This window comes from Anolis sagrei, chromosome 8 (assembly GCF_037176765.1).
Source record: "Anolis sagrei isolate rAnoSag1 chromosome 8, rAnoSag1.mat, whole genome shotgun sequence".
Classification (NCBI taxonomy): Eukaryota; Metazoa; Chordata; class Lepidosauria; order Squamata; family Dactyloidae; genus Anolis; species Anolis sagrei.
Window position 1 is genome coordinate 640,246 of NC_090028.1, and position 25,798 is coordinate 666,043.

General features: G+C 45.9%; 1 protein-coding gene across 1 annotated transcript in view; it reads right to left on the reverse strand.

Annotated features, from left to right (window-relative positions):
* Window positions 1-25,798, reverse strand: part of VAC14 (VAC14 component of PIKFYVE complex) — a 97,717-nt gene that overhangs the window by 728 nt on the left and 71,191 nt on the right. The window contains exons 15-18 of the mRNA XM_067470896.1: window positions 18,211-18,385; window positions 15,126-15,244; window positions 13,995-14,074; window positions 7,921-8,080 (exon numbers count right to left, since the gene is read on the reverse strand). Of these exons, the coding sequence (XP_067326997.1) occupies window positions 7,921-8,080; window positions 13,995-14,074; window positions 15,126-15,244; window positions 18,211-18,385 (534 nt within the window). The remainder of the gene's footprint in view (window positions 1-7,920; window positions 8,081-13,994; window positions 14,075-15,125; window positions 15,245-18,210; window positions 18,386-25,798) is intronic.

Consider the following 25,798-nt stretch of genomic DNA (forward strand, 5'->3'; position numbering starts at 1 on the left):
ATAGAATCTTGACATTTGAGAATTCTACTTGCTGGGTCGCAGGTTCAATTCTGGGGAGCGGCGTGAGCTTCTGCTGTCAGCCCTAGCTTCTGCTAACCTAGCAGTTCGAAAACATGCAAATGTGAGTAGATCAATAGGTACCACTCCGGTGGGAAGGTAACGGCAGTCATGCCGGCCACATGACCTTGGGGGTGTCTATGGATAATGCCGGCTCTTCGGCTTAGAAATGGAGATGAGCACCACACCCCAGAGTCAGACATGACTGGACTCAATGTCAGGGGACTACCTTTACCTTTTACTTGCTGGGATTTATAGTTCACCTACAATCAGAGAGCATTCTGAACCACACCAACATCAGAATTGGGCCAAACCTCCCACAGAACCCCCATGACCACCACAGTGGGCCACAGCAACGCGTGGCAGGGGTCAGCTAGTACATACATACATATGGTCATAATCACTTATGTCGTGCAACTACCCCAATCCTGACACATGTGCTTATGTATCTATGCAATAATAATAAAGAGAATGAGATAATAAATGTAATAATTTATTTTTATTAATAAATTATTACATGATTATAACTCTTATTACTACATTTCCAATAATCAATAATAATAATAATAAATGTAATAATGTATTTTTATTAATAAATTATGACTATTATTATTATTATTATTATTATTATTATTATTATGTAGCATTTTAGAGGGACATTGACTGGAACGGCGATTCGACTGACCAGACTGTTTTATTGTTTCAATGCTTGTTGATGTATTTTTAAAAATTATGATTTATGTTGAATGGTGGTTTGACTGTTGTGATTGTTTGTATTGGCATCGTATTGGTAAAGGGGAGGAAGGGCTTGTGCAAAACCACTTTCTCTCTCTTCCTGACCTCATCTGCGGCTGCTCCGTTGGGGAAGATGCTTTTCCCCATTTCCCTGGAATCCAGAAAGCGAGGACGACGGCAGCGCTTGCCCCAAACACCTTGGAAACTCATTTTCCGAGACGACGCAAATGCCATTCGAGATGGCTCTGGGCCTTGGCAACCGGCCCCGGGGTGTGCATCGCAAACCGTGGGAGACACAGCTTGTGTGTGTGTGTGTGTGTGTCTTTTTCCATCCACCACCCGCTCTGCAAAAAAACCCTCATCTCCCACGGCTGGGAGAAGGGCCGGGCCCCAAAACTCCAGTCTGGAAGGACCAATGTCTGGGCAGGCATCCCTCAAAAGAGGGCAGAAGCGGGCACAGAGGGGCCCCTGAGGGCCCTCCCCCAAGGAAGAACCGGGAAGGGCCTGCACTCTCCCAAAGACCTGAACCAAGGGGACCACATCAAGGGGACCGGTGTGTCCTGCATCACAGCCCATAGGAGCCAATGCAACCCCAGTGGGGTGGAGTGGCCCCATCTGGAAAGGGGGAAACGGCGTGGAGTGGCCTCTCTAGGATCCTTTGCCGTGACGGCTGCATTTGTTATGGAAGTCTCTGCTGCTGCCGCTGAACAGAATGTAGGTCACAGAGAAGCAGACGTTCCGCCTGTCTGAGAGCAAGAGCCCATCTGCAGCTGAAGGAAGGAAGGAAGGAAGGAAAAATGGAAGGAAGGAAGGAAGGATAAATGGATGGATGGATGGATGGAAGGAAGGAAGGAAGGAAGGAAGGAAGGAAGGAAAGACAGGAGGAAGGAAGGACTGAATGAATGAATGAATGAAGAAAGGAAGGAACGAAGGAAAGACGGATGGAAGGAAGGAAGGCAGGAAGGAAAGGAAGGAAGGATGGATAAATGGATGGAAGGAAAGACGGAAGGAAGGAAGGAAGGAAGGAAAAATGGAAGGAAGGAAGGATAAATGGATGGATGGAAGGAAGGAAGGAAGGAAAGACAGGAGGAAGGAAGGACTGAATGAATGAATGAATTAATGAAGAAAGGAAGGAAGGGAAGACGGAAGGAAGGAAGGAAAAATGGAAGGAAGGAAGGATAAATAGATGGATGGATGGAAGGAAGGAAGAAAGGAGGGAAGGAAAGACAAGAGGAAGGAAGGACTGAATGAATGAATGAATGAATGAATGAATGAAGAAAGGAAGGAACGAAGGAAAGAGGGATGGAAGGAAGGAAGGCAGGAAGGAAAGAAGGAAGGATGGATAAATGGATGGAAGGAAAGATGGATGGAAGGAAGGAAGGAAGGAAGGAAGGAAGGAAAAATGGAAGGAAGGAAGGATAAATAGATGGATGGATGGAAGGAAGGAAGAAAGGAGGGAAGGAAAGACAAGAGGAAGGAAGGACTGAATGAATGAATGAATGAATGAATGAATGAATGAAGAAAGGAAGGAACGAAGGAAAGACGGATGGAAGGAAGGAAGGCAGGAAGGAAAGAAGGAAGGATGGATAAATGGATGGAAGGAAAGATGGATGGATGGAAGGAAGGAAGGAAGGAAGGAAGGAAGGAAGGAAGGAAAAATGGAAGGAAGGAAGGAAGGAAGGAAGGAAAGACAGGAGGAAGGAAGGACAGAATGAATGAATGAACGAATGAATGAAGAAAGGAAGGAAGGGAAGACGGACGGAAGGAAGGAAGGAAGGAAGGAAGGAAGGATAGATAAATGGATGGAAGGGAAGACGGAAGGAAGGAAGGAAGGAAGGAAGGAAGGAAGGAAGGAAGGAAGGAAGGAAAAGCAAGCAGGAGGGAGGGATAGAAGGCACCAAAGGATATTGGGGGCCAGTTAAGAGAAGGGGGCCCAAGGACAAGGTCTTCATAAACATAACAACAACCATCAATGAGAAACAACTGGAAAAGCTGACATGATACAAGGATTCAAAGACTGAACTGCAGAAACTCTGGCACAAGCCAGCCAAGGAGGTCCCAGTTGTGATCGGCACACTGGGTGCAGTGCCTCAAGACCTTGGCCTGCACTTAAACACAATCGGCGCTGACAAAATGTCCATCTGTCAGCTGCAAAGGCCACTCTGCTGGGATCTGCACGCATTATTTGCTGATACATCACACAGTCCTAGACACTTGGGAAAGGTCCAACGTGTGATCCAATACAATAACTGCTGTGGACTTATCTTGTTGTGTTTCAAATAATAATAATACTAATAATAATAACAACAATAAAAATAGTAATAGTAAAAGGGGTCCCAGTGATGATTGGCACACTGGGTTCCGTGCCTCAAGACCCCTCTTCCTGGGGGTTTTCCAGGCTCCCCTTTGGCTTCCACCTGGGGAGGATGATGCTGAGGATGATGAGGAGGATGCTGCTGCTGCGGGAGGGGAAGCCTGGGCTGGAAAGGGCCGCTGCAGGGCTGCTGCACGCACGCACGCATGCACGGGAGGCTTCCCGGTCTCCTCCTTGGCTGGCCCGCCTGTTTCCATGGCAATCCCACCAGTGGAAATTTTCCACCCCAGATGCCAAATGCCTGTGGACGAGGACGGGCCCTCCGAGGGTGACCAAATATAGGCAAAACTCAAGACCCGCTCCAGGGTGCCGGACAGACAGCCACCGAAGACGAGGAGGAGGAGGAGGAAGAGGAGGAGGAGGCAGCCAAGCCCGCTCCCAAAGGGCCAGCGACACAAGATGCTTCGCTGGTGGGAAGAAAGGGGGGACCTAGACCCCAAAGGAGAGGAAGCACCCCCACCCAGACCCACACACACACACACACTGCACTGCCATTGCTACAGATGCAGATGCGGCTGCCTTGCGCCTCGCTCGGGACAAGTCGCAGCCCTCGGGTGACCGTCACACTCGCACAGGGCAGGCTGTGATGACACGGGGCACATTTATTTATTTATTTACTTACTTACTTACTACGCTTATATACCGCAATTCTCAGCCCGGGGGCGACTCATTGCGGTGTACAACATGACAACAAGTGCAATTTACAAAACATAGTGCAAAACAATCTACACATCATCATTATCCAAAAACACTTTAGTAAAACATCAACATTCCTACAAAATGTCTACTACATTCCGAATCGTCTCATCGTCAGCACACAATCCGATATCATTTCCGTTGTTCCATTCCTATGGTCAAATAGCCAGTCAATGCACTTCTTGGTCAAATGCTTTCTTAAATAGCCAGGTCTTTAACTTCCTGCGGAAAGTCAACAGGGAGGGGGCTAGCCTGATGTCCACGGGAAGGGTGTTCCACAGCCGAGGAGCCACCACCGAGAAGGCCCTATCTCTCGTCCCCGCCAGCCGTGCCTGTGACGCAGGCGGGATCGAGAGCAGGGCCTCCCTGGACGATCTCAAAGTCCTCGTGGGCTCATAGGCCGAGAGGCGGTCAGTTAGGTATCTTGGGCTGGAACCGTTTAGGGCTTTATAGGCCACAACCAGCACCTTGAATTGAGCCCGGTAGCAGATCGGCAGCCAGTGGAGCTGGTACAGCAGGGGAGTTGTATGCTCCCTGCGACCCGCTCCTGTTAGTATCATGGCTGCCACGCGCTGGACCAGCTGAAGCTTCCGGACCGTCTTCAAAGGCAACCCCACGTAGAGAGTGTTGCAGAGAGTGTTGCGGGATGTAACCTGAGCGTGGACTACCGTGGCCAAGTCAGACTTCCCAAGGTACGGGCGCAGGTGGCACACGAGCCTAAGCTGTGCAAATGCTCCCCTGGTCAACGCCAAGACCTGGGGTTCCAGGCTCAGCGATGAATCCGGGATCACACCCAAGCTGCGAACCTGCGCCTTCAAGGGGAGTGCGACCCCATCCAGCACAGGCTGTAACCCTATGCCCTGTTCGGCCTTACGACTGACCAGGAGGACCTCTGTCTTGTCTGGATTCAATTTCAATTTGTTTGCCCTCATCCAGACCGTCACAGCGGCCAAGCACCGGTTCAGGACCTCGACAGCCTCCTTAGTAGCAGGTGGGAAGGAGTGACACATAGCAGTGTCCACATTTTGTTTTGGACAGGGAGTGTCTGAACCGGCCCGGGGAACCCCCAGGCCCATCATATCCGGCTGCTTTAGGCAACCTGGCCCTCTTCCTTTCCTGGGGTGGGAGCCCTCGGAGCGCCTGCCCCAAAGCCACGCATGCCCCAAAAGGAAACCTTTTGTCTCTGGCCACATCGGACACTGATTGTCAGAAACATTCAACATTAACGAGGTATTTTTAATTACAAAAATGTGAGTCAAGCACCAAAAGGGTTCAGGGGATGCAATGAATCAGTTACCCTCAGTATGAAGAAGCTTCAGCCCGAGTGTTCTGGAACGGCTGTTCCAGGGGCTCCAATTTTGTGCTTTGCACTGAGTGTTTGTTCATTGTCCTAAGTTGCAGGGATTTTGCAGCAGGGTGGCTTCCTGTTATAATTTGCATTCATAGGGCAAGCCACCTGTCAATAATAGTTCGGATCCCTAGTCCCGCCCCTCTCTGGGTTTTTTTGGAGGGAAGGGGCCATCTTTCAGTTAGTCTCAGCAAAGGAAGTCAATGCGGAGGATGTATACAGACGTCCTCCTGTGCAAAGGCTTCATCCCTTAAGACTTTCCGGGGGAGAACAGTCTTGAGAACCTCTGAAGATTCCCAAAGGTTCCGGGGAAAGAGCCTTACAGCCCTGAGGAATTCCAGAGGGAATTCCAGCTCTAACCATCAAAGCAGCCTTTTGATAGGTTCGCTCGGCGTTGAGACGTAGTTCAACCCGGTAGTGAATCCACATCAATAAGGTTTAGGTTCACAGCAGCCTGGGAGGAGCTAGAAAGGGGAATTTTCCTTTAAACAAGGTTTTTGAAGATAGTGCCTGTTCCCTGTGATCAAGATTGCAAGAACCAAGAGATTGTTAAGAAAGTTTTACAATTCCTGTTTGTTCATCAATAAAAGAACTGTTGTATTTCCCAAGCCTCATAAAGACTGCTTAATAAGGGAGATCCCATGTATTACCATGTATACTATGTTGTTAATGGTTTTTTAAATTTTGTATGTTGTTGGATTGACTTTTTGCTCTTGTTGTGAACCACGTTGAGTCGCCTACGGGCTGAGAAACTGCGGTATACAAGCAAAGTAAATAAATAAATAAATAAATCCCCCTAAAGGCTTCTTTTCGGGGGGCCTGGCTTCCCGCTGGACGCAAGCCTTACATCCTCTCTTAAAAGCACTTAATTCCAGCTCCAGCGGCGACAGAACACTGAGAGAGGCCGCAGTGTGAGGTAAACCTCAGTGATAGTAGGCCTCAGTGTGAGGTAGGCCTCAGTGTGAGGTAGGCCTCAGTGTGTGAGAGGCCTGGTGTGAGAAGCCTTCAGTAAGAAAAGCCTCAGGTTGAAGGCCTCGTGTGTAAAGCTCCTGTGTGTAAAAAGCTCTTGTGCAAGTTCTGATTGTCAGAAACATTAAACATTAACAAGGTATTTTTAATTACTAAAATGTGATGCAATGGCTCAGCAAAAGCTGCAGTTCAATACAAGCAGGTGTGCCTGTAGCTTAGTACGCCTCGGTGTTAGTTGCCCTCAGTATGAAGAGGCTCCAGTCTGAGAGAGGCCTCAGTGTGAGGTAAACCTCAGGGATAGTAGGCCTCAGTGTGAGGCAGGCCTCAGTGTGTGAAAGGCCTGGTGAGAAAAGCCTCAGGTTGAAGGGCGCATGGGTAAAGCTCCAGTGTGAAAGCTGCTGTGTGTAAAAAGCTCTTTTGTAAGTTCTGTGTGAGAGGAGCCTCTGTGAGAGCGAAGCTGTTTGTCTGCCTGAGAAAGAAGCCCAGAAAGAAGCAGTCACACTGGGCTAATGTGTCCGCATTTTATTTTGGGCAGGGAGCGTCTGAACCGGCCAGAAAAGCCCAGGCCCCTCATCTCCGGCTACTCCAGGCAACCTGGCCTTCTTCCTTTCCTGGCCACATCGCTGCATTTGGGGTGGGAGCCCTCGGAGCGCCTGCCCCAAAGCCTCATATGGCCTGAGGGGAAACCCTTTGCCTCTGGTCACACGGGACACTGACTCTCAGAAATATTAAACATTAACGAGGTATTTTTAATTACACAAATGTGATGCAATGACTCAGCAAAAGCCACAGTTCAATATAAGCAGGTGTGCCCGTAGCTTAGTACGCCTCGGTGTTCGTTGCCCTCAGTATGAAGAGGCTCCAGCCTGAGAGAGGCCTCAGTGTGAGGTAAACCTCAGGGATAGTAGGCCTCAGTGTGAGGTAGGCCTCAGTGTGTGAGAGGCCTGGTGTGAGAAGACTTCGGTAAGAAAAGCCTCAGGTTGAAGGCCTCGTGTGTAAAGCTCCTGTGTGTAAAAAGCTCTTGTGCAAGTTCTGATTGTCAGAAACATTAAACATTAACGAGGTATTTTTAATTACAAAAATGTGATGCAATGACTCAGCAAAAGCCGCAGTTCAATATAAGCAGGTGTGCCTGTAGCTTAGTACGCCTCAGTGTTCGTTGCCCTCAGTATGAAGAGGCTCCAGTCTGAGAGAGGCCTCAGTGTGAGGTAGGCCTCAGTGTGTGAGAGGCCTGGTGTGAGAAAAGCCCCAGATTGAAGGCCTCGTGTGTAAAGCTCCAGTGTGAAGGCTGCTGTGTGTAAAAAGCTCTTGTGTAAGTTCAGTGTGAGAGGAGTCTCTGTGAGAGCAAAGCTGTTTGTCTGCCTGAGAAAAAAGCCCAGTGTGGAAGCAAAGAAGGAAGTATAAGGAGCGTCTTTTGTTAAGTAGCCCACTTGCCCAACATTGATGTCTTCACAAAGGGACCATTTTGATACCAGGACACATGACAAAAGAGAGAGCTCCAAAGTGACACCAACCGGACCTAGCTATCGATGCCAATTGGCACTCCCAATGTTACCGAAATGATGGCACACCAAATGGGGCCTCCTGCAGTGAGTGTCCAATGGACCCATCGCCCATAGGAGACTCTGCAGGAGCCCCAGCCCCACTTCTCCCCTTGGCAAAAGCCACCGGAGGAGCCCGGATGCGCAGGAGGAGGAGGGTGGAGGCTGGAGAGGGGCAATGACCCGGGGGCCAGACTTACGCTGCGGCCGCCGCTTGCATGAGCTCGGGGTTGGGGACGCACTGGAGCCGGTGGGAGAGGAGCTGGAAGGCACTGCTCTGCGGGAGGAGCATCAGCAGCCCGTAGAGCGCCCGGATGAGGAAGGGGTTGCTCTTCACGTCCAGCAGCTGCAGGCGCAAGTCTGGAACCGGGAAAGAGGGAGAGAGAGAGAAGGAGAAGGGGGATCATGGCCACAGGCCTCTCCTTGACCCCTGTCCTGGGAGGTCAAGGCAATGAAGCCACCTGGACACAGCATTTTATTGGAGAACACAGAAATGTTGGACCACTCTCACAACCACCATGTCAGACGACACAGAGAAGCCACTGACGTCCACAAGAAGCAGGTGGACAATTTCAACATAAAGGAGGAAACCAGGAAAATGAACACAATCTGGCTGCCTGTATTAAAAAAACTCTAAAATTGCAACAGCAAAACAACAGAGACATCTAATCACCTCTCAACAAAAGATTGCACCAGGCACTGCCTTGCCATCAAATGCTAATCAAGGTGGTCAGTTGAAACGGTTTCCTCCTTTCTGTTGACATTGTCCAATCAAGAACAATTAGTTAATTTAGCCTCTCCACATAAGGTGGTCCCTAATTTTCCTACTTGACAGATGCAACTGTCTTTCGGGTTGCAAAGGTCGACAACAGGCTACACATAATTGGTTGGAAGCCCACTCCAACTTGGGCTGGCTTCGAACTCATGACCTTTTGGTCAGAGTGATCTTAATGCAGCTGACACTCAGCCAGCTGCGCCACAATCCCGTTATGTAATGATGTTTCTAATGATGAGGTTGCTCTAGACGCAAAGAATGACAACGGGGTTTGTGTGCAAAGTGTCCTTTCTGTTGAGAATCTTCCTGAAGGGTTTGGGGATGATGGTGTGATTTGGGAGAACAGCTCGGCACCTGGCCCAGCTGCAGAAATTAATGAGCCAGTAGACAGAAGGCATGTTTTTAATCAGTACAGGCAAACAACCCAATCTCTCAGGTGTTCTGCCAGACTGAGAGAGAGACTGATAACAGAGTCAAGGCTGAAACGAAATCTGTTCCTGGCTGCTTGGGACAACGAGCAGATTAGGGGGATATAAGTGCCAAGTACAGAAACTGTAGTTGCTCTTCACGTCCAGCAGCTGCCGGCGCAGGTCTGGAACCGGGAGACAGAGAGAGAGAAAAGGAGAAAGGGGCTCGTGGCCACAGACTTTTCCTAGGTCTCCATTCTGGGAGGTCAAGGCACACTCTTTGCAAGATAAATATAAGCAGTGTGCAGATCTGTGCACGCAAAAGGTTTGCCTTGCAAGGGATGAGGGATGAAAACACACCCAAAAGGCCACCCTCCTGTAAGGGAAGCAGAGGCACCGGGCAAGGGGAGGCCCCATTGGAGTCCAGCCTGGGATTGTGTCTAATGATCAGGACACTCTGGATGTTGGGAATGACAACGAGGTTCATGTATGTAATGATGTTTCTAATGATGAGGTGGCTCTAGATGCAGAGAATAACAATGGGATTCCTGTTCAAAGTGTCTCTTCTGATGAGAAAGTTCCTGAAGGGTTTGGGGATGATGGTGTGGTCCCTGAATGGCTACCAGAGAATTCCCATGATTTGGAGCCTGAGACAAGCTTGGCACCTGGGCCAGCTGCAGAAATTAATGAGCCAGTAGATAGAAGGTATGTTTTTAGTCAGCAAAGAAAAACAACCCAATCTCTCAGGTGTTCTGCCAGGCTAAAAGAGAGAGACTAGTACGAGTCAAGGCTGAAATGAAACCCATTTCTGGCCACTTGGGACAAAGAGTAATTAGGGGATAAAAGTGGCAAGCACAGAATCTGTAGTCAGACGAAGCAACGTTGGAAACTGAGTCAAGACTTCTTTCCTGGACCTTGGAAGCCTTGCTTTGGATAGATTCATGTGTTAAGTGCCTTTTGATTTGCGATGCAAGCTTTGGAATTTTACCTTGGACTAATTTCCTGGACTATTTGTTCCTGCTTATCTTTCTACCTAATTGGATTTACTTATTTTTGTGGAATGCTTTTTACTGCTACTGCATTTAAACTACCTTCAATAAACTGCTTGCATTTCTACTCAGCTGTGTGGTGTTTAACGTTAGTTCATGAACTCTAATGGAGTAATTTCCTGGACTATTTGTTCCTGCTTATCTTTCTACCTAATTGGATTTACTTATTTTTGTGGAATGCTTTTTACTGCTACTGCCTTTAAACTACCTTCAATAAACTGCTTGCATTTCTACTCAGCTGTGTGGTGTTTAACGTTAGTTCATGAACTCTGATGGACTAATTTCCTAGACTATTTGTTCCTGCTTATCTTTCTACCTAATTGGATTTACCTATTTTTGTGGAATGCTTTTTTACTGCCACTGCTTTTAAACTATTTTCAATAAACTGCTTGTATTTCTACTCAGCTGTGTGGGGTTTAACATCAGAGGGCTTTCCTAGCCTGGAGCGTAACAGGCCCTTAGCATAGTACAATATCAGCATTAAACATTGCTATATTGCACCATACCACTATATCGTAATATTATTAGTAATATAAATATATAATTATATCATATTATTATATTGCATTTTTGGATTCGTGATTCAAGTTTTGGAGTATCTGTATTTGTTTTTCTGATGGACTAATTTCCTGGACTATTTGTTCCTACGTATCTTTCTACCTAATTGGATTTACCTATTTTTGTGGAATGCTTTTTTACTGCTACTGCATTTAAACTACCTTCAATAAACTGCTTGCATTTCTACTCAGCTGTGTGGTGGTTAACATCAGTTCACAAACTCTGATGTCCTAATTTCCTGGACTATTTATTCCTACTTATCTTTCTACCTAATTGGATTTACTTATTTTTGTGGAATGCTTTTTACTGCTACTGCCTTTAAACTACCTTCAATAAACTGCTTGCACTTCTTCTCAGCTGTGTGGTGTTTAACGTCAGAGGGTTTTCCTGGCCTGGAGCGTAACAGGCCCTTGTTGCCAGGAAGCAAAGAGGAGATTTGGAAAATCACAGAGTGATGAAGGGATGGGTGAAATGTGTATTATTATTATTATTATTATTATTATTATTATTATATTGCATTTTTAGATTCATGATTCAAGTTTTGGAGTATCTGTATTTGTTTTTCTGACAGACTAATTTCCTGGACTATTTGTTCCTACTTATCTTTCTACCTAATTGGATTTACCTATTTTTGTGGAATGCTTTTTTACTGCTACTGCATTTAAACTACCTTCAATAAACTGCTTGCATTTCTACTCAGCTGTGTGGTGGTTAACATCAGTTCACGAACTCTGATGTCCTAATTTCCTGGACTATTTATTCCTACTTATCTTTCTACCTAATTGGATTTACTTATTTTTGTGGAATGCTTTTTACTGCTACTGCCTTTAAACTACCTTCAATAAACTGCTTGCACTTCTTCTCAGCTCTGTGGTGTTTAACGTCAGAGGGTTTTCCTGGCCTGGAGCGTAACAGGCCCTTGTTGCCAGGAAGCAAAGAGGAGATTTGGAAAATCACAGAGTGATGAAGGGATGGGTGAAATGTGTATTATTATTATTATTATTATTATTATTATTATTATTATTATTATATTGCATTTTTAGATTCATGATTCAAGTTTTGGAGTATCTGTATTTGTTTTTCTGACAGACTAATTTCCTGGACTATTTGTTCCTACTTATCTTTCTACCTAATTGGATTTACCTATTGTTGTGGAATGCTTTTTACTGCCACTGCATTTAAACTACCTTCAATAAACTGCTTGCATTTCTACTTAGCTGTGTGGTGTTTAACGTCAGTTTACAAACTCTGATGGAGTAATTTCCTGGACTATTTGTTCCTACTTATCTTTCTACCTAATTGGATTTACCTATTTTTGTGGAATGCTTTTTACTGCTACTGCGTGTAAACTATCTTCAATAAACTGCTTGCATTTCTACTCAGCTCTGTGGTGTTTAACATCAGTTCATGAACTCTGATGGACTAATTTCCTAGACTATTTGTTTCTGCTTGTCTTTCTACCTAATTTGTTTTACTTATTTTTGTGGAATGCTTTTTACTGCTACTGCCTTTAAACTACCTTCAATAAACTGCTTGCATTTCTACTCAGCTGTGTGGTGTTTAACGTCAGAGGGCTTTCCTGGCCTGGAGCGTAACAGGCCCTTAGCATAGGACAATATCAGCATGAAACATTGCTATATTGCACCATACCATTATATCATAATATTATTAGTAATATTATATGTAATATAAATATATAATTATATCTTCTTATTATTAGTAGTATTATTATATTGCATTTTTAGATTCATGATTCCAGTTTTGGAGTATCTGTATTTGTTTTTCTGATTGACTAATTTCCTGGACTATTTGTTCCTACTTGTCTTTCTACCTAATTGGATTTACTTATTTTTGTGGAATGCTTTTTACTGCTATTGCATTTAAACTACCTTCAATAAACTGCTTGCATTTCTACTTAGCTGTGTGGTGTTTAACATCAGTTCACGAACTCTGATGGGGTAATTTCCTGTACTATTTGTTCCTACTTATCTTTCTACCTAATTGGATTTACCTATTTTTGTGGAATGCTTTTTACTGCTACTGCATTTAAACTACCTTCAATAAACTGCTTGCATTTCTACTCAGCTGTGTGGTGTTTAACATCAGCTCACAAACTCTGATGGACTAATTTCCTGGACTATTTGTTCCTACTTATCTTTCTACCTAACTGGATTTACTTATTTTTGTGGAATGCTTTTTTACTGCTACTGCCTTTAAACTACCTTCAATAAACTGCTTGCATTTCTACTCAGCTGTGTGGTGTTTAACGTCAGAGGGCTTTCCTGGCCTGGAGCTTAACAGGCCGTTGATGCCAGGAGGCAAAGAGGAGATTTGGAAAATCACAGAGGGATGAAGGGATGGGTGAAATGTGTATTATTATTATTATTATTATTATTATTATTATTATTATATTGCATTTTTGGATTCATGATTCAAGTTTTGGAGTTTCTGTATTTGTTTTTCTGATGGACTAATTTCCTGGACTATTTGTTCCTACTTATCTTTCTACCTAATTGGATTTACCTATTTTTGTGGAATGCTTTTTACTGCTACTGCATGTAAACTACCTTCAATAAACTGCTTGCTTTTCTACTCAGCTGTGTGGTGTTTAACGTCAGTTCACGAACTCTGATGGACTAATTTCCTGGACTAGTTGTTTCTGCTTATCTTTCTACCTAATTTGATTTACTTATTTTTGTGGAATGCTTTTTTACTGCTACTGCTTTTTAAACTATCTTCAATAAACTGCTTGCATTTCTACTCAGCTGTGTGGTGTTTAACGTCAGAGGGCTTTCCTGGCCTGGAGCGTAACAGGCTGCAAGGCAGCAAAAAGGAGATTTGGAAATCCACAGAGGGATGAAGGAATGGGTGAAATGTGTGTGTAAGGGTCCCTGTTCAAGGGCAGGACCCTTTCCCATTGGCCTATAGTCCTGCTAGTCAATAAACATAAAGGAGAACAAACAAGGAGGACTAGAAACTTGCAGGGTGGGAATAAACACTGGGATTTTCACTTATGCACTAAAGATGGATTTAATGCCAGGCTTCACCAATGAAAGGATGCTGCCCCATTGGCTCCCCATGGGAACGGACACCAATACGGCCACCCTAACTGTGCCACCTTGCCTTCTCTTTTTGGCAGCAGCAGCAATTATCTGGGAAGCCGTCCCCTTAATGCATCCATTGGAACATCCTGCTCAAAACCCCCGGGCGAAAGGATTTTGCGGAGACCCTCTGCGCGGCTAACCTACATTCTGCAAAGAGTCCCCCCCCCCCCCCATGCCCCTGACGGGAGAGCGCAAGCAAGGGTCTCACAGCAGCAAAAAGGCACATAACTTCTGCTCTATTTCTTTGGGTCAAGCGTCGCCACTCGCAGCAAGGGGAAGGCAGAGAGAGCGGCCCCCTGCGCACATGCGTCCAAGTGTGCAGCCTACAAACGCTGGCCACGCACGGACAGCGCACCCGGCAAAGGAAGAGGAGGGGCTTACAGGTAAAAATGGGGCACTCGATCAGCTGGACCAGCTTGTCCACCTCAATCAGGAAGTCCACTGTGACCTCTAGGTCGCCGCTGCAGAAGAGCGTTAAGGAAGGTCACTCCAATAATAACAACTTTGTTCTTAGATCCCGCCACCTTATATCTCCCCAAAGGGACTCAGAGAGGCTTACAAGCAGGACCAAGCCCCATAACAACAAGGGGAGACAAGCAAACACACATTAAAAACACAATAAACAAATGACAATCTAATGACACAATCAAAACAGTAAAATATAACAACATCATTAGAATAAATCACAGCTAATCTCAATGGCTAGAACCAGGACTATGGTGGGCAGATCAACATTACAGAGGGTTTGGCATGGGCTTGTGCAAAAACATCCATCCATCCATCCATCCATCCATCAATCCACCCATCTATCCATCCATCTTTCCATCTATCTACACATCCATCCATCCATCTATCCATCCATGTATCTATCCATGTATCCATCCATCCTTCCATCCCATCCATCCATCCATCAATCTATGTATCCATCCATCTATCCACGTATCCATCCATCCATTCATCCATGTATCCATCCATCCATCCATCTATGTATCCATCCATCTATCCACATATCCATCCATCCATGTATCCATCCATCCATCAATGAATCCACTCGTCTATCCATCCATCTTTCCATCTATCTACGTATCCATCTACGTATCCATCCATGTATCCATGTATCCATGTATCCATCCATCCATCCATCCATCCATGTATCCATCCATGTATCCATCCATCCATCCATGTATCCATCCATCCATGTATCCATCCATCTATCCATCCATCTATCCACGTATCCATCGATCGATGAATCGATCCATCCATCTATGTATCCATGTATCCATACATCCATGTATCCATCCATCCATCCATCCATATTTCCATCCATCCATCCATCCATGTATCCATCCATCCATGCATGCATCCATCCATGTATCCATCCATCCATCCATCCATCCCTGGACTACAGATCCCAGGAGGGAACCATAGTGGTTAAAGCAGACTCCATCTGACAGCCACCAGCTGCTGAGGCCAGCACACAACACACACACACACACAACGCTGGAAGGATACAACTTCTGGATGAGGTCGTAGGCGTGCTTGTAGTTCTGGGTGAGGAAGCAGAGGGAGACGGTGGTGACGGGGTTGTGGCACCAGGAGCGGTAGAGGCAGCAGAAGAGGTTCCGGCTTTCCTGGGGGGGCAAAGCACAGGAGGGAGTGCCGAGGGAGGGGCCCACGCCCCACAAGGCCCACCAAGCACAGAGGCCGATGATCGCCAAGTGCTGAATGTATATATTTGCATTTGTATATGTATGTGCATGTGTATATATGTGTGCATGTGTATATGTATATATGTGTATATTGTTGTGTGTTTGTGCATATATATGTGTGTGTGTGTATGAATGTGTGCATGTGTATATGAGTATATATGTATATGTATATGTATATATGGGTATATTTGGGGGGATTTTAAGTCTGTTCCGCTGGGGTTTTGTGTGTGTGTGTGTGTGTGTGTGTGTGTGTGTGATGGGGTGATGGTCACTCGTTGGCCTGAAAGGTGTCTTCTGTCCAAATTTGGTGTCAATTCGTCAGTGGTTTTTGAGTTATGTTAACCCCACAAACAAACATTACAATTCGCGTTGCTGTGGCCCGGTCTGTGTATATGTGTTTATGTGTGTGTATATATTTGCGTTTGTATATATATATGTGTGTGTGTGTGTGTGTGTGTTGGTGTGGGTGTGAATGTATATATTTGCATTTGTATTATGTATGTGCATGTGTATATATGTGTGCATGTGTATATGTATATGTGTGTATATGTGTATATTTTTGTGTGTGTGCATACATATATATACGTGTGTGTGTGTGTATGAATGTGTGCATGTGTATATGAGTATATGTGTATATGGGTATATTTTGGGGGGTTTTAAGTCTGTTCTGCTGGGGTTGTGTGTGTGTGTGTGTGTGTGTGTGTGTTATGGGGTGATGGTCACTCGTTGGCCTGAAAGGTGTATTGTGTCCAAATTTGGTGTCAATTCGTCAGTGGTTTTTGAGTTATGTTAACCCCACAAACAAACATTACAATTCGCGTTGCTGTGGCCCGGTCTGTGTATATGTGTTTATGTGTGTGTATATATTTGCGTTTGTATATATATGTGTGTGTGTGTGTTGGTGTGGATGTGAATGTATATATTTGCATTTGTATATGTATGTGCATGTGTATATATGTGTGCATGTGTATATGTATATATGTGTGTATATGAGTATATTTTTGTGTGTTTGTGCATATATATATGTGTGTGTGTGTGTATGAATGTGTGCATGTGTATATGAGTATATGTGTATATGTATATATGGGTATATTTTGGGGGGTTTTAAGTCTGTTCCGCTAGGGTTTTGTGTGTGTGTGTGTGTGTTATGGGGTGATGGTCACTCGTTGGCCTGAAAGGTGTATTGTGTCCAAATTTGGTGTCAATTCGTCAGTGGTTTTTGAGTTACGTTAACCCCACAAACAAACATTACAATTCGCGTTGCCATGGCCCAGTCTGTGTATATGTGTTTATGTGTGTGTATATATTTGCGTTTGTATATATATATGTGTGTGTGTGTCTGTGTGTGTTGGTGTGGGTGTGAGTGTATATATGTGTGTATTTGTATATGTATGTGTATATGTATATATGTGTGTATATGTGTACATTTTGGTGTGTTTGTGCATATATATATGTGTGTGTGTGTGTGTATGAATGTGTGCATGTGTATATGAGTATATGTGTATATGTATATATGGGTATATTTTGGGGGGTTTTAAGTCTGTTCCGCTGGGGTTTTGTGTGTGTGTGTGTGTGTTATGGGGTGATGGTCAGTCATTGGCCTGAAAGGTGTATTGTGTCCAAATTTGGTGTCAATTCGTCAGTGGTTTTTGAGTTATGTTAACCCCACAAACAAACATTACAATTCGCGTTGCTGTGGCCCGGTCTGTGTATATGTGTTTATGTGTGTGTATATTTTTGCGTTTGTATATATATGTGTGTTGGTGTGGGTGTGAATGTATATATTTGCATTTGTATATGTATGTGCATGTGTATATATGTGTGCATGTGTATATGTATATATGTGTGTATATGTGTATATTTTTGTGTGTTTGTGCATATATATGTGTGTGTGTATGAATGTGTGCATGTGTATATGAGTATATGTGTATATGTATATATGGGTATATTTTGGGGGTTTTTAAGTCTGTTCCACTAGGGTTTTGTGTGTGTGTGTGTGTGTGTGTTATGGGGTGATGGTCACTCGTTGGCCTGAAAGGTGTCTTCTGTCCAAATTTGGTGTCAATTCGTCAGTGGTTTTGAGTTATGTTAACCCCACAAACAAACATTATAATTCGCGTTGCTGTGGCCCAGTCTGTGTATATGTGTTTATGTGTGTGTTTGTATATATATATATGTGTGTGTGTGTGTGTGTGTGTGTCTGTGTGTGTTGGTGTGGGTGTGAGTGTATATATGTGTGTATTTGTATATGTATGTGCATGTGTATATGTGTGTATGTATATGTATGTGTGTATATGTGTATATTTTTGTGTGTTTGTGCATACATATATATACGTGTGTGTGTGTGTGTGTGTATATATGAATGTGTTCATGTGTATATGTATACGAGTATATGTGTATATGTATATATGGTATATTTTGGGGGGTTTTAAGTCTGTTCCGCTGGGGATCCAAGCACATCTCCAACCTCATTTTGCCAGGATGAAAAATGGCCCCAACAGATTAGAGAGCTGGTGGGCCAAAACTAACACAACGCATTCCAAGGAGGGGAAATGTAAGATACGACAATTTGGCAGAAAAAAATGAAATGCAAAGATATGGGTGATGCTTGTTTCGACAACAGAGATACATGGGAAAGAGATCTCGGAGACTTGGTGGAGAACAAGTTGAAGGTGACCCAACACTTCAACTTGTGATGCAAGCAGGACTAGATGGCCTTTGGGGTCTCTTCCAAATCTAGGATGCTGAACCCAGTGGTCGAGTCAGCCTGGAGCACCTCAAGGTGAACCCTCTCCTTCATGGCCAAGGATCTACCTTCAGTGCCTCATCTGCACAAGGCAACAACGCACTTGGGGCATCCACCCCATGTCATTCCATGCGCAACCTACCGGCGTCTTGAGGTCCTTGAGCTGGTTGCGCAGCTGGAAGAGCTCGGAGGAGGTGAGGAGGATGGTGTTGAGGGTGTGGACCATGGTGGAGGCGAACTTGAGGTCCTCCTCCCGCAGAAGGATGTCCGCCATGGAGTGGAAGATGTTCTCCGCGTTCAGGAGCAGGCAGAGCTGTCTGTTGGGACACAAGGCGGGAAGGCATGGAGGTTGGAACCGGAAGCAAGGAAGCCCGTAGGAAAGCCAGGACATCTTGCGAGCTTCTATGGACTAGGGCTTCTCAAACCCTTTCAGCCACAGAGCTTCACATCTACTGAATTGGACATGGCTCTCAACAAATGTAAGAAGCTGGCCTGGATGATCTCCGGATGGAACCAATCAAGAACTTTGGCCCAAAAGCAAGGCTGCTGGAGCTGATGAACAACGGCACTGCATCCTGTCAGATCCCCAAAATCTGGAGGAAAGCAAGAGTCATCGCCATCTTGAAGCCAGGCAAAGACCGTAATGACCCAAAAAGCTACAGACCAATCTCCCTGTTGTGCCACCTCTACAAAGTTCTGGAGAGACTTATTTTGCATAGAATTATGGAAAAAATAGACCCATGCCTGATCCCACAGCAAGCTGGCTTCAGGAAAGGCAGAAGCTGCACATCGCAAGTGCTGAACCTGACTCAGCACATAAGAAGATGGCTTTGAAAGGCAGCGGATCACAGGAGCTGTCTTCATAGACCTGTCAGTGGCTTATGGGACTGTCAACCACCGCCTCCTCCTGAGAAAAATGTATAGTATCACAAAGGACGACCACCTCGCCCGCCTCATAGGAAACCTGCTACAAAACAGGAGCTTCTTTGTTGAGTTCCAGGGCCAGAGAAGCAGATGGCGGAAACAGAAGAACGGCCTGCCTCAGGGGAGCGTGCTTGCTCCATCCATGTTCAACATCTACACAAATGACCAGCCACTGCCAGAAGGGACAGAGAGCTTCATCTATGCTGATGATCGTGCCATCACCGCTCAAGCAGGGAGCTTTGAGATGGTTGAACGGAAGGTCTCCGAAGCTCTAGGTGCTCTTACTGCCTTACAGGGGAAACCAGCTGATCCCTAATCTATCTAAAACACAGACATGTGCTTTTCATCTTAAGAACAGACAAGCATCTCGAGCTCTGAAGATCACCTGGGAAGGAAGGAATCCCACTGGAGCATTTCAGCACACCCAAATACCTGGGAGGAGTCACTCTGGACCGTGCCCTGACCTACAAGAAGCTCTGCCTGAACATCAAGCAAAAACTGGGTGCTAGAAACAATATCATACGAAAGCTGACTGGCACAACCTGGGGATCACAACCAGACACAGTGAAGACATCTGCCCTTGCGCTGTGCTACTCTGCTGCTGAGTTTGCATGCCCAGTGTGGAACACATCTCACCACGCTCAAACAGTGGATGTGGTTCTGAATGAGACATGCCACATTATCACGGGGTGTCTCCGCCCTACACCACTGGAGAAATTACACTGCTTAGCCGGTATCGCCCCACCTGACATCCGCCGGGAAGGAGCAGCCAATAGTGAAAGGACCAAGGCAGAGACACCTCCAGCTCATCCCTTGTTTGGGTATCAGCCAGCATGCCAACGACTTAAATCAAGAAATAGTTTTCTAAGATCTACAGAGACACTCGCTGGAACACCTCACCCGCCTGATAGGAAACCTGCTACCAAACAGGAGCTTTTTTGTTGAGTTCCAGGGCCAGAGAAGCAGGTGGCGGAAATAGAACGGCCTGACTCAGAGGAGTGCTGTTAGGAATTGTGGGAATTGGAATCCAAAACACCTGGAGGGAGGGCCGAAGTTGGCCCATGCCTGCTCCAGTGGGTAATTCAATGTGTGCCTCTCTCTTTCATAGAATCCTAGAATCCAAGAGTTGGAAGAGACCTCCTGGGCCATCATCCAGTCCAACTCCTTTCTGCTAAGAAGCAGGAATATTGCATTCAAATCACCCCTGACAGATGGCCATCCAGCCTCTGTTTCAAAGATTCCAAAGAAGGAGCCTCCACCACACTCCGGGGCAGAGAGTTCCACTGCTGAACGGCTCTCACAGTCAGGAAGTTCTTCCTCGTGTTCAGATGGAATCTCCTCTCTTTGGATGCAAGAGAGTTCCTCCTTCTCTCCATCCACTTCTCCCTTTCTTTCTTCCCTCCTTTCTCTCTCTCTCTCGTTCCCTCTCTCTTGCCAAGGCTGCCGCAGGTTTGCCTGAGGACAAGGGACAAAGCCCCTCGCTAAGGCCGCATTCAACGGGCCTGGGAAAGAACGAGCGGGCCAAAGGGGCCGGCTGCCCTCAAGTTACCCCGTTTGGTTCCTCTCCCTGAGCGCCCCCCCCCCCCCCTCGGTTTGATCTATTTCCAGGGCCGAATAATAATTCATTAAAAAGGCCAAGAATAGCCATTCAATCAGGGAAGGCTTTTCCCACCAGAGCTGCAGACCTCGTTCAAAGGCCTCCTTATCAGAGATGGAGGAAACCACCCACAGGTGCGATCTGGACCCAAGGGATGACCACTACATGGCTAGCTATTTATTTATTTACATGTACACAGCACACATGCACATGAGGTCCAAGTGTCTGAGATTTGTCTCTGAATATCGGCCACTTCCCAAAGGCTTAGGATATTAGAGGTAGTAGTATTATTATTTGACACACAGAAAGAATAATCCACAGCAAACAAGATCACTCTGCTGGATGTTGTATTGGATCACACGTCGGACACTTCCCAAGTGTCTAGGATTGTGTGACGAATTGGCAACTAATGCGTGCAGATCCCAGTAAGGTGGCCTTTTGCAACTGACAGGTGGTGATTATGTCAGCGCTGATTGTTTTTAAGTGCAGGCCAAGGTCTTGAGGCATTGCGCCCAGTGCGCCAGCCACCACTGGGACCACTTTTACTGGCTTGTGCCAGAGTCTTTGGAGTTCGATCTTTAAATCCTCATATCGTGTCAGCTTTTCCAGATTTTTTCGTCACTTCTGCTATCGCCTGGGACTGAAACATTGATGATCTACACTTTGTTTCCCCCCCACAATCATGAAGTCAGGAGTGTTGTGCTCCAAAACTCTGTCTGTCTGAATCTGGAAGTCCCAGAGTAGCTTGACATGTTCATGCTCTGTAACTCTTTCCTGCTTGTGATCCCACCCGTTCTTTGTGGCAGGCAGATGGTGTTTGTGGCACAAGTTCCAATGCATCACCTGAGCAAGGGTGTTGTGCCTCTGCTTGGAGTCCGTCCACGATCTTCTTGCAGCAGCTGAGGATGGGATCTCTTGTTTCATCTGCTTCCTTGCAGAGTCTACGCTTGGGATCTGTTGTTGACTTTTCAATTCTGGCTCTGATGGCCTTGGTTCGAATGGCTTGTTCTTGGGCTGCCAGAATCAGGCCCTCTGTCTCCTTTCTCAAAGTTCCACTTGTGAGCAACAAACAACAACAACAACAATAATAATAACACTGAAGAAGGAGACAGAAGGCCTGATTCTTGCAGCCCAGGAGCAAGCCATCAGAACAAATCGACCAATAAATCAGAGGATGATCCAAACTCTGCATGGCCATGTTCTAGAAGCATTCTCTCCTTACATTTCGCCTGACCTCACAACCTCTGAGGATGTTTGCCACAGATGCAGGCGAAACGTCAGGAGAGAATGCTACTAGAACATGGCCATACAGCCCGAAAAATCTACAACTCATACAGGTTGCTTGGGAGGAGGCGACAGTCTTTTCCACGCCATTCTTCACCCCCCTTCTACTTCTTACTTAGGCGATCCCTCATAGTCCGAGGATGATGGTCCTCCAAGTGTAGTATCCTGGCGGTGGCTGCGTAGGTGACTTGACCTCCATCTTCTCCCGCAGTGAAGGCATCGGTTTCCAGGTGGAACGTGGTCCTGGTTGGGGTTGTCTTGACGCGCCTTCTTCCTCTTGGCACGTTTCTCTCTTTCGCCCTCCATTCGTGCCTCTTCAAATTCTGCAGCACTGCTGGTCACAGCTGACCTCCAGCTGGGGCACTCAATGGCCAGGGCTTCCCAGTTCTCAGTGTCTATGCCAGAGTTTTTAAGGTTGGACACTGGGTTCCAGATGGAAGGCGGTCCCGGTCGGGGTTGTCTTGACGCGCCTTCTTCCTCTTGGAACATTTCTCTCTTTCGCCCTCCATTCATGCCTCTTCAAGTTCTGCAGCACTGCTGGTCACAGCTGACTTCCAACTGGGGCGCTCAAGGGCCAGGGCTTCCTAGTTTTCTCTTGGTGTCTACGCCAGAGTTTTCGAGGTTGGGTTTGAGCCTGTCTTTTAATCTCTTTTCCTGTCCTTCAACAAGAAGTGGATCTCCTTTCCGGCGTCCATCTCTGTGGGGCCGCAGCCGCGATCCTCGAATTTCCTCCCTGCAAACCAAGGCCCCTTTTGCTCTGCTTTTGCCTGCCTTTTGGGAGCCTTTGTGGGGGTCCTACTTCAGAATGAGGGGCCGAGGGGCCGGGAGGAAGGAATCTGCAGCTGCTGCGATGCCCGGGAACAGCTGCATGGGAGCGCCCAGATGCCCCACCAATGACGCAGGAAACGGGGAAGACGACGACGGTCATTGCTGGGGAGCGGATTGGGTTTCACTCGCAACTGGTCCCAGGGAGGCAAGGGGCTGCGCTCAGGCATGCGGGCAAGGAGGGGCACAGGGCTCCCTGGCTGGAAACAGGGGGCAAGGGGGCCAGGAAGAGCCCACTCCCCACGAGGCATCCTCCCAGGCCCCAGGTGACACCTCACATTCCCTGGGGGTCAGCCAGTGTCCCTTTGGTTGGGATGCAAGGATGGGGAAGGCTTGCGACGGAAAGCGCTGGCCTTGCTCCCCACAAAGGAGCAAGATTATTATTATTATTATTATTATTATTATAAATATTATTATAAATAAAGATTATTATTATAATTATTATAAATATTAATATAAATAAAGATTATTATTATAATAAATAAAAATTATTATTATAATTATAAATATTATTATAAATAAAGATTATTATTATTATTATTATAAAGATTATTATAAATAAAGATTATTATTATTATTATTATAAATATTATTATAAATAAAGATTATTATTATTATAAATAAAGATTATTATTATTATTATTATTATTATTAATATTATTATAAATAAAGATTATTATTATAATTAAAGGTAAAGGTAGGTCAAGGTTTCCCCCTGACATTAAGTCCAGTCATGTCCGACTCTGGGACTCTGGTGCTCATCTCCATTTCTAAGCCGAAGAGCCAGCGCTGTCCGCAGACACCTCCTAGGTCATGTGGCCAGCATGACTGCATGGAGTGCCGTTACCTTCCCGCCGGAGCGGTACCTATTGATCTACTCACATTTGCATGTTTTTGAACTGCTAGGTTGGCAGAAGCTAGGGCTGACAGCGGAAGCTCACGCCGCTCCCCGGAATCGAACCTGCGACCTTTCGATCAACAAGCTCAGCAGCTCAGTGCTTTGACCCACTGCGCCACAGGGGGCTCCAATTATTATAATTATAAATATTATTATAAATAAAGATTATTATTATTATTATTATAAATAAAGATGATGATGATGATGATTATTATTATTATTATTATTATAAATATTATTATAAATAAAGATGATGATGATGATTATTATTAGGGGCTCTGGTCATAGTTCTGGCCTTCCAGAAAAACCACAAGTTTGGGTTGGTCCAAAATATTCTGAGTGCACATGCCTGAAAAGAACGGAATGGATGCCTCCAGGAAACAAAGGCCAGGCTATCTCTATACAGATCCCGTCATGGATTGACGTTCCAGCTTCGTGGCTACTCAGTGCTAATCAAGCTTGCTAATTGCAAAATTCACACTTGTTTTAGACAAGAATCATAGAAGGGTTATTTCTCCGACCTTGGACATCATTCCACAGAGGGTGCCTCCAGGCAACACAGGCCTGGCTGCCTCTATGCAGACACCCTTACTGATTGACTTTGCAGCTGCATGGCTACTCAGTGCCATTCAAGCTTGCTAATTGCAACATCCACACTTGCTTCAAACAGACAAGGGTTCTTTCTCCCACTTTGGACACCCTCACTGATTGACTTTGTAGCTGCATGGCTACTCGATGCTAATTAAGCTTGCTAATTGCAAAATTCACATTTGCTTTAGACAAGGGTTCTTTCTCCCATTCTGAGCATCAACCCACACAGGGTGCCTCCAGGCAACAGAGGCCAGGCTACCTTTATGCAGAGACCCTCACTCATTGACTTTGTAAACTTCATGGCTACTCAGTGCCATTCAAGCTTGCTAATTGCAGCATCCACACTTGCTTCAAACAGACAAGGGTTCTTTCTCCCACCCTGGACATCATTCCACAGAGGGTGCCTCCAGGCAACAGAGCCAGGCTACCTCTATGCAGACACCCTCACTAATTGACGTTGCAGCTTCATGGCTACTCAGTGCTATTAAAGCTTGCTAATTGCAGCATCCAGACTTGCTTCCAACAGACAAGGGTTCTTTCTACCACCCTGGACATCATTCCACAGAGGGTGCCTCCAAGCAACAGAGGCTGGGCTACCTCTATGCAGGGACCCTCACTGATTGACTTTGCAGCTGCCTGGCTACTCAATGCTAACTGAGCTTGCTAATTGCAGCATTCACACTTGCTTTAGACAAGGGTTCTTTCTCCCACCCTAGAACTTCCTTACTGAAAGGTCGGCAGTTCAAATCTGGGGAGCTGAGTGAGCTCATGATGTTAGCCCCAGCTTCTGCTAACCTAACAGTTGACAACATGCAAATGTGAGTAGATCAATAGGTACCGTACTGGTGGGAAGGTAAGGCTGCTCCATGCAGTCATGCCAGTGGCCAAATGACCTTGGAGGTGTATTTGGACAACGGCGGCTCTTTGGCTTAGAAATGGAGATAAGCACCAGAGTCCCAGTGTTAGGCACGACTAGGCTCAATGTCAGAGGGAAACCTTTACGAAACTATATATAATACAAACATTCTTTAAGAAGATAAAAAAAAATAACTTTTGTGGCGGGTTTGAAGGAAGAGTTGTGTTTGGTTGGTCAGGGGCTGCATGCCCCCCCCCCCCCCCAAATCAGAAAAGACCTGTCAATGTCAACAAGGCCGGAGCCTGACCCAGCAGAAGATGTCAAATGTGTCAAGGTCGGGGAGAGAAGCGCATCCCGCTCCACTCCCCTGATATCTCTCTCTCGCTAGCAAGGCGCACCACGCAAACCTCTGAGCCCCTTTCCTATTTGGGGACGAGGCCCACGGGGATTGCCTCACGCTCCAGATCTCATAGAAAAGGAAGGGTATTTTAAGAATATTGGTTGGCACTATTTTCTGTAGCGATACGTCAACGCGAGCGTTTTCCGCTTCCCAAAATAGAGGCCCATTGAAACAGCTTTTGAAAGTGCCGGGTGCGAGAGGCTTTTTAGAAACCGCAAAGTGGATTCAGGTGTCTCTGGGGACGAGCAATGGGATGAAAGACGGATGGGATGGGAGGGCGGCCTATAGAAAAAGCGGCATCATGACCCCTCTCCCTTTGCCTTACTCACAAGGAGACACAAACTTCAGCACGAGG